Source organism: Gallinula chloropus, assembly GCF_964237585.1.
Source record: "Gallinula chloropus genome assembly, contig: HAP1_SCAFFOLD_94, whole genome shotgun sequence".
Taxonomy (NCBI): domain Eukaryota; kingdom Metazoa; phylum Chordata; class Aves; order Gruiformes; family Rallidae; genus Gallinula; species Gallinula chloropus.
In genome coordinates this window covers 457,538-466,759 of record NW_028168154.1, presented here as the reverse complement: position 1 = coordinate 466,759, position 9,222 = coordinate 457,538, and the positions used below count along the sequence as shown (strand labels likewise).

Sequence of the window (9,222 nt, the reverse complement as noted above, 5' to 3'; positions counted from 1 at the left end):
AGCAACATATTGTGGAAAACCTGGCCAGCAAACCAAGTACTTGTGTGAAGATGTACAAGTTCATTTTTTTTTAAATAGTCCCAAATAGTAAGACAGCCAAAGGTCCTTCAAAATGTCACTAGGTAACATTCATGATCAATTACCCTGAGGCTTTTAGCTCTCCTGGCTGCTGAATACCATCCCCTATAAAGTTACAGAACTAACGCCACTGCCCATGCAGGAAGTCAGAGATGTAACTGAAGAAGGGAAGAGGGAAACTCTTCAGAAATCCCATTGCAGAACCACAGCACAATATTGCTACACAGTCTTCCGAGCAAGAGGCTGGAATTAGTTCTGGTAGTTCAGCAATGCTTTGGAAAGACTGGTTGTGAGTATAGCAAAGAGGTTGTGCCGATTTCTCGTACTTGTCCCAGGCAGCTACCGTCAGATAAAGAAGCATTAAAAAATATCCTGTAGCTTTCACAGCTGTGGAATAACTCTTAAAAAGACCCTGAGACACCAGTTTGAAACAGTAGCTCCGTTACAGAACTGTAAAAAAATATTCCAAGTTCATCCAAATATGAAAGCCTAATGAGAGTCATCCTTTACCCTAGACATAAACCAGATAATTTCCACCTGTGCTAACTCTCTGAACCAGCTCCTTACTCAATCCCATGAGTTCTGACACTGGCTCACAGGGAGGAGGACGCAAGCAGGAAAGGCAGTGCTGGCTGTAGGCCACTTGTAACCTACCAGGTCCGGTTTCAACTGCAAAAGCTGCCTGGGAGGTCTGGCCACAGCTAAACTGGACAGCTCTGTCCCCTCCCACCCTGCCTGAACATCCAGCACTTGCGTTGCACAGCTCACCTAGCAGCAAATTGAATTGATCTGGCAGAGGAAACAAAGTCTGCAGTGAAAAAAAGTTGCCTCGTAGATCAAGGACCTGAATCAACTCACCTTGTGGTGAGAATATCCGCTTTTATAATAAAATGGGAGCTGAAAATGGAACAAAACAGCAGGAAACTGTCTCCAGTGGCACTTAGCAGAGTACAAAATGAAAAATAAGACAGAAAAAGCAGCTTTTATTCACAGCAATGGCTGCTTCACCAAGAAAAGCCCTGGGTCGCCAGGTCCAGTCAGAAGGGTGAAATTCCTAGAGTTTGCTCCAAGGTTGTCTGAGCAACTAATGTGTCTCTTAGCCTTGGAACAGAGCAAGACAGAGAGGCTGAGACTGTAAATTCCTTTTGTGTATCTAGAATACTAATAAAGGGGGGGGGATTTTTAAAATTTCCAGTTGTCTCAGCTACTTCTTACCTATTAGACTATGTAACCACCCGGTGAGGAATAGCACCAGGGTGGTACAAGAGGATAGGAATACGTTTCCCGGGGCAGCTCACCACTTCATACACCAGAAAGCCTCAGCCCACACTTCTCCCGGTGTGAACCTTGGCTAGGCACGGCTGCCTCTGCCACCGGTGTCTGCAGCTTCACAAGGGATTGCGCAGATGGCCCGTGTCCCATGCAGGATGCACTCAGCCTCCGAGAGAAGCCTCCTGATGGCAACGAAAGATGCCAGTCTGCCACCCTGAATTTGCGTGTCTCTTCTTGCTGCACCGCTGGGGCCACCTTCCGACACGGCACGCAGGCAGGGAGCCCGCAAGCACCTAGGCTGCGGCTGCACCTTGGCTCGCACCACCTGCTCTTCCATTCGCTACGGAGATCGTCGGGGTGGGGTGGGTAGGATGGGGTGCCCCTTGCTACGGCGGGGAGCGACCGCCCACAGGTGAGGCAACGCCTCCGGGGGAAGGATCGACTGCGGGCGGCCGTCCGCACCTGACGGGCACGGGGCTGCCGCGGGACCCTTGGGGCTGTGAGGAGGCGGGCGCGGGCCTCGGCTCTCCCCGTCCCTCGCGAGGCGCGGCCGTTGGCCGTTCCGCCCGCCCTCGGGGCGAGGCGCAGCGGTTGTGCCCGAGCGGGCGGTGGGATGCTGCCCGCCCTGTGCACGGCGCTGGCGGGGCTGCTGCTCCTGCCGCTGCTGCTGCGCTGCGCCTGGCCCTACTTCTTCCAGGACATACGCTTCGCCCTCGCCATGGCGCGCGTAGCGAGGAGGGCGCGCAGAGCCGGGGCCCGCCGGCCCCTTCCTGGACGTCTTCGCGCAACGGGCGCGGCAGACTCCGCACAAGCCGCTGCTGCTCTTCGGTGACGGGGTCTCCACTTACGAGCGGGTGGAGCGGCGGAGCAGCCAGGCGGCGCGGACGCTGCGCGACGCCGCGGGGCTGCGGACGGGCGGCTGCCTGGCCCTCCTCATGGGCAACCGGCCCGCCTACGTCTGGGTCTGGCTGGGCTGCGCCAAGCTGGGCTGCGCCATGGCTTGCCTCAACTCCAACATCAGGGCTGCGTCCTTGCTGTGCTGTTTCCAGAGCAGCACGGCCACTGTGCTGCTGGCGGCCCCAGGTGAGGAGAACACCGGCCCCGGGCGGCGGGGAGCGCAGCCGCGAGCAGCTGCTCGGTTAACGCGCCGCCCCCTTGCCCCGCGGCGACGGGGCTCCTTACCGGGCTTGGTGCGCGCAGGCGGCGGGGCGGCAGCGCCGGCGTCGCTCCTTGTGCCTCGCCCGGGGGCGGCTGGGCCGGAGGGACGCCCTGTGTGCCCATCGCGCTGTTCTGAGGGTGAGCTCGGGAAGTGCCGCAGAGCAGATGCGAAGGTGGCCAGGCAGTTACCATCACAGTTAGCACCGTGATTTCGTTTTCAACGCGTGTACAAGACGTGGGCGTTGAGCTCTGATACCTTGTTAGCTGTTTCATAGTAAAGACCTGGAAATAAAAGAGCCCTCGGCCATAAACAAGATAATTAATTGACGGTTTTGTTCACGCAAATGTCCAGAGATAAGCAAGGCAGCACGGAAGAATCCTCCTGCTGCAGCTGGACAGCGACTTAGCCACATGCAGGCTGTTGCAGCCTGTAGAAAAGCTTTCCTCAAGTTTCAGTTCAAAGAAAAACACGTGAACCCAAGAAGACAAACCATAATAATTTTCCGTAGATGAGACTTTGACGTATTTGTATGTTTTAAATGGAGAGCTGCGCCCTGTTCCGTATAGAGCAGAGACCTTATTTCATGCCCAGTTCTTCATGTATGTTTGTATGTCTGCACAAACAGTATGAATGACTGACCATGTAAGAAGTCAAAGATAATTTTACCTGTCTAGAATTAACAACTTCTACACGAATATATATATATATATATATACACCACATTTCAGCTGAGCTGGAGAACTTGTTCATCTATAATACATAACGGAAATATTTTATATGCCCCAAAACTTCAGGAGTTCAAAAAAAAAAATTTCACCTCTTGTGACAGATTTCTGCCTTAGGATAAATTTTATGCAATTGCTGAAATTTCAAAATTAATCAATATTTGAATTATTAGCATCTGTAGGAAAAGCTGTGGTGTGGAAATGTATTTTTCCTCTTTCTATAACTTACTTGCCTGAAATCTTCAAAAAAAGCCTTCAGCTTGGAGGAAAAAGAAACAAATGAGTCATATTCATAAAATATTACCACATGCTTGACACCGGGAGTGGAAAGAAGTCTAGGTCTTTTCTGCCTCTCTGTCTTTATTACATTTCATCTTTTATGAGCAGAAGATAAAAATTGTCTCATCAGAACTTACCATCATATGAGACCCTGTGTGCTTGCACAGATAAGTTTCTGAAAATAAATATGCTGAATTCATTAGTACAGTTTATATGTCATTAAAGTTACTTATACCTACAATAAAATAAGGATTTTAAAGTTTATTGGAGGGTTACTTATCTCAGAGCAAGTTTATTGGGGGTTGTTTATCTTTAAAGTGCCAGCTCATGAGATACTTGCTTAAAGCCTGCCTTTTGTCTCCTCCATGCCTGATAGCATCTCAGGAGCAGAACTCTCCTCCTATCCAGCTTTATACTCTGTGCAGTCCCGCATTTGTGCAGTGTTGGAGAGCACAGGTGGAATGGCATGAGACAGGCCAGGCTGTGCTAATATTTTGAGTTTCCCTTACCTGTTCACTAGAAGAAGCCTTTGTTAGATTTTCCTGAGTAGCTTGGTGGCTACAGGGCACCCACGGTAATCCTGGCATGGTTTTTGGACCAAAGGTACAGCAGGAGTAGAGAATTGTTTGATGAGGAATTCCAGTCTGCCAGACCTGAAAAGGTAACGCTTTTATTAGTGTTACTGCTTTTCTGCAATTAAGACAAACTTTCGATGTGGGTCTTGGCTTTATCTAGTCAATTTAGTGTGGAGAGGTGATTTAGTTTTTAGTATTAAATCACCTCAGAGATTTGTTGATTTAGTAACATGATTTATTCTTTGCTTTGAAGTAAAATAGAAGTGGTAAAAAATAAATTACATGTTATGGGAAGTTTTATATTATGATATTTCAGTGAAAGTGGTGTTGTCTCTGGAGGTGTTCAAGGCCAGGTTGGATGGGGCCCTGGGCAACCTTGTGTAGCTCCAGGCCTGGAGGTTGGTGGCCCTGCCTGTGGCAGGGGGGTTGGAGCTCTATGATCCTTGGGGTCCCTTCCAACCCAGACCATTCTATGATTCTATGATTCTATGATTGGGGATTAATTTTAAATCCTGTGGATTATCTGTTCAAGTAGAAGTGCCTGCAAGTTCGACGGCTTTTGTTCTGGATTTCTAAAAATACAAGGTATATACAATTGCATCACCTGGCTCATTAGCTCCACTTGAATCCATTATTCAATTATCCATCTTCTTAAGGGAATAAAAGTCTTGGGGACAACTACATTCTTTCCATCTTGATTGAAACTGGCTGCTGGTCAAGGAGAGAGACCTGCATTATTGCTTCAGTATGAGAAAGGCAGACAGGACCCAATCACACAGGGAGTTAGTCTACTCATGGCACACACCTGCAACCGCGTGCTTTTGTTGGTTGGAGATACCAAGGCGATGTGAGGAGAACTGGGATTAATCAGGACACATGTAGAAGACTGGCATAGGGAGAGGCAGAACACAACTTTCTAGGAGTCCAAGCTTCAGCAGTAACCAATACTTGCTAAGTCACTCTCCATTCTGCTTTTCAGTGTTTCTTCCATTTGAGTTGGGACTTGAGAAAGATGAGTTGCATAAAACATAGTGGTGATTTAAGCACTTAACTCTGTGTGGGCACTTACCCACAGTGAAGCATTTCCCCACAGTGGAGAGGGAAGGTAGCGATGTGGGGCTGGTGATGCTCCCTTGGAGTCCTGCACGGTCTGCAGGCAAGAGGAAGTGTGCTTGGATTGCTCCTCTGCAGTTCTGTTCCCGTTGCAGTAAATCAGGTCAAATCGCTCCCAGTTCTGTAGGGAGACATGATACCTCTTCAGTCCTTTTTGCTGGATGCTGATGCAACTTGAGCATGAGTTTTTCCAGTGGCAGCTAAAGATGAAAGCTGCTGAGCCAATGCTGATGTAGTATAGTTCACAGAATAATGCAGAGTTTTCTTATAATACTTTTTTTCTCCTCTTTCAGAACTGAAGGAATCTGTTGAAGAAATACTGCCATTCTTGAAGAAAGAAAATGTTAAGGTTTATTATTTAAGCAAGACATCCACTACAGAAGGAGTTGAGAGCTTTCTTGATAAAGTAGATGCTGCTTCAGATGAGCCTACTCCATTGTCTTGGAGATCAGCTACAACCATTAAAAGTCCTGCAATGTACATTTATACTTCTGGTACTACAGGTAATGTAAATTCACAAAGAGCTATATAGAAGGCCAGACATCCCTTCAGACACTGTGATTTTTTTAATAAGGAAAGACAATGTTATCTCACATTACTTCACTTGCATCAGTAAATGAGAGAAAAAACTTTTCTTAAGCCCTTGTGAAGCCAAATAGTCTTACTATGTTTATTGTTCCAGTGAAGTTACACACCTTTTTGCTTGACTTTCAACAGGTCTTCCTAAAGCTGCAGTGATTAACCATGAATGCATAATGCTAGCTTGCGGTTTGTTTGATGCTGGCAAGGTTACCTCAGAAGATATTGTGTACACTGCTCTACCCCTCTATCATAGCTCTGCCCTCCTTGTTGGAGTCCATGGATGCACCATGAAAGGTGCTGTGCATTTAACCAGTATGGATGAAGATGTTTCTCTGCAGAATTCATGCAGAGGTATGATCATAGATACACTAAGCTTTTCCCTAGCTACTAAACTTTGAGCTGAAATACTTGGTTGTATGTGTCTCCGTTACCAAGTGAAGAGGCATTCTCATTTCTCTGTCATCTTCACGTGACCTACACAGCTTTTAACTCTGTACAAATTTTGACGAAAAGGATATATCCTTTCTTACATGACAGCTCTTTGCACAGTTTTAGGGTCAATTAGTATTGAGTCTTATCTACGATAATAGCCTTTAACTTCTGATGAACAGAAATAGAGGTTAAAAGAATTATTCAGCATAGATTGTATTTCAATATGTTTCAGGAAGAGGGTTTTTTCCAAAAGCTATATATCCCTAATTCTAAAAGCTTTCTACAATGCTGTGCTAAGAAATGCTGTATGGTTTTATGATATAATAAGAATTGTTCCTTCTGTTGTTTGTTTTACTTCTTTCTACGCAGGTGCAACTGTTGTTGTACGTGCCAGATTTTCAGCAAGCCAGTTCTGGGATGATTGCAGAAAATACAACGTAACAGTGATACAGTATATTGGGGAAGTGCTTCGGTACCTGTGCAGTGTGCCACCGGTAATTTTAACTGCCTTTCTTTTTTTGCTAATTAAATTACTGGGAATATTTGTTATATTATGTTCAAAATCTAACTGAAAATGGAGGGGAAATGAAGATTCCAACGAAACCTTCCTTAAAAAGGTCTGTAATCTCACTGCATACTAACATGAACTGTTTTCAAGGAGAGGGGTGTTGCATTTTTGGCTTGAATTAATCATTCTTTTCAGTAGTGGATCAATGGCAATTCATTAATTGGCATTCCACTAAAATGGATCGAGAAAACACATTCCTGACACAAGCACTCCTCCTGCAAACAAAAAATAAGGTTCTGTGTTCTGGGTAATGTTAGTTTTTTGGGGTTTGTAGCTAAAATGTCCTAACACAAGATAGGCAGGTGATCCCGAATTAAATGTTAATATGATTATTTGAAGAGTACCCTTTCTGAACATACACTTAACATAACGTCTGCATAGGGTGCCTATTCATAGGTACTTTTCCTGCTGAGAACCTGCAATCATATTAGTTAATCCTTAATGTCAAAAAATGTGCTTGCATAGAATGACTTTCACAGAGGTTGGCCTGCTGAACAGCAATTAGAAATTAGTAACAATGAAGGCAGCATCTGTCAGTCTCCCTAGTGCCATAACCGTGAGCCAGAACAGAGAATCAGGTCTGCAGTTTCTTTGTAATTTATGTATGTGTGTTGAAATAGCAGATGTTCAGAGGTTCCATTCTGATGCCAGAATTACAGAAAATCAGTAGAATTCCTCAGAAATTGGGTATCTAAGGAAGATCCTGGTATGCTTTGTATTATTTGAGTTGTTAGCCCAAAACGAGCAGTTAATAAAATAAAGTTTTATATCGATCAGAAGACCCGATCTCTGTATTTGGCCAGTAGTCTTCATCAAAAATTGAACATAATTAAGGGTGGTGGTAAATTATATGTCAGTCCTGTGGTTTATGGAAAATTCCAATTAGCAAAGCATGCATAATTAGTTAGTATTCAACAGGTATAACTAAATTACAGGGGAACTGAAAAAACTAGATTATGTCCTTTCATAAAAAATGGGGGTTTTTTTAGGAAAATAATCTTAAAGAATGAGCCAATATACTAATTTTTTTTTTTTTAAATGGAGTTGTGTTTCTTGATAGCATGCATGTGCAGACAAATATAACAGCTTCACAGGGCATACTCTGTAAATTCTTGAATTCTACTGGTATTTCAGAGACAGGTATGGTTGCTGCCAAGTATAAATTCATTCCCAAATAGGGTGAGTTTGGTAATGTTAGCCACACAGAGCTATTTAGCTTAACCATTGCAGTGACCTGTTAAAAAATAACAGATTCATAACAAAAAACAAGGAATATGATGGCTGAACCCAAAGCCCACTGAACGATGCAGTTGAGTGGTATCTGAGGCTCTCCTGCAGATAACTCATTATTGGTGTTTGTTTATATACAAAGGTCAGATCTTTAGACACAGATAAGTTAGCTCTCATTATTTAATAGAAGGATTTTTTTTGTTTACTCAGTACACAGAATTCAACACCAGTGCAGAAAACACTACATAAACAAGGTTTATAAGCTTAATATGTGATCCCATGTACCCACGTGCCTTGAGTGCACAAGTCTCCTGGAAAGGTGGGATTAACATTTTAAGAAGGCAAGAACTTGACTGAAAGGATACTATTACTGAAACTCTTGTGGTTTGATTACAGAGGTCTTGGCCTTCTCCATGGACTGCAGGAGGGACGACACTCACTCTACCATGGGTTTCTCCACAAGCTGCAGGGACATCTTTCCCTCCAACACCCAAGGCCCCTCCTCCCCGGCCCTCCCCAGCCTTGGTGTCTGCACAGCTCGTTACATCTTCTCACTCCCGTTTCCGGTGGCAAAATGCAGCTGCTTCCATTTTTCTCCTATACGTGATTCACAGAGGCGCTTTGACAATGGTCAGCCGCCCCTCTGGCCTTGAATTGCCCAATGTTTACGCTTTGGGGCCACAGAGAATTTCAGCAGCTCCTCACAACAACCATTTCCTACAGCCCCCATTCTGTCCTAGCACCCAGCTATGCAAAACTGCAACACCCGGTCACTTCTGAGCGGGGATGCCCCGCAGGTAGAACTCCCAGGAAACAGCTGCCCCCTGCCCGCCCGCCGCCGGGGGGCAAGAGACCACCAGCCGGCTGGCTGCGGGAGCCAGCCCCCCCTCGAAGGACACAACCAGGGCAGAGCTCTTCTTCGGCCGCAAGCTCTCGGGGCCCCTCACAGTGAAGGCCGGGTGCTCCACAGCATACTGGAAGGCTGTGGCCTGGAGGAAGATGTTCTTGAAGGGGATGGAGATGGAAGAGCCGGCCTTGATGAAAAAAGGGCCCTGGGCCTTGGGCGGCAGGGCCAGGCCAAGCAGGGGGATGCTGTACTCGCCGCCCAGGGGTGAGGAGAGCTGCAGCACGGTCCTGGTTTCACCCAGCTGGCAGGGCTCAAAGGTCACATCCACGCTGACCTCTGTGCCCCTGGGGCCGGCGGCGGCC

At 46.2% G+C, this 9,222-nt stretch overlaps 1 protein-coding gene across 1 annotated transcript; it reads left to right on the top strand.

The window, feature by feature from the left end:
* Positions 1-1,963: 1,963 nt before the first annotated feature.
* On the top strand, positions 1,964-8,666 carry LOC311204753 (long-chain fatty acid transport protein 2-like; the record flags this gene model as incomplete). Its single annotated transcript, XM_084281119.1, is given in 6 exon segments — positions 1,964-2,119; positions 2,121-2,433; positions 5,495-5,704; positions 5,919-6,077; positions 6,585-6,709; positions 8,628-8,666. Coding segments are annotated over 6 exon segments (1,002 nt in total).
* Between the last annotated feature and the right edge of the window lie 556 nt (positions 8,667-9,222).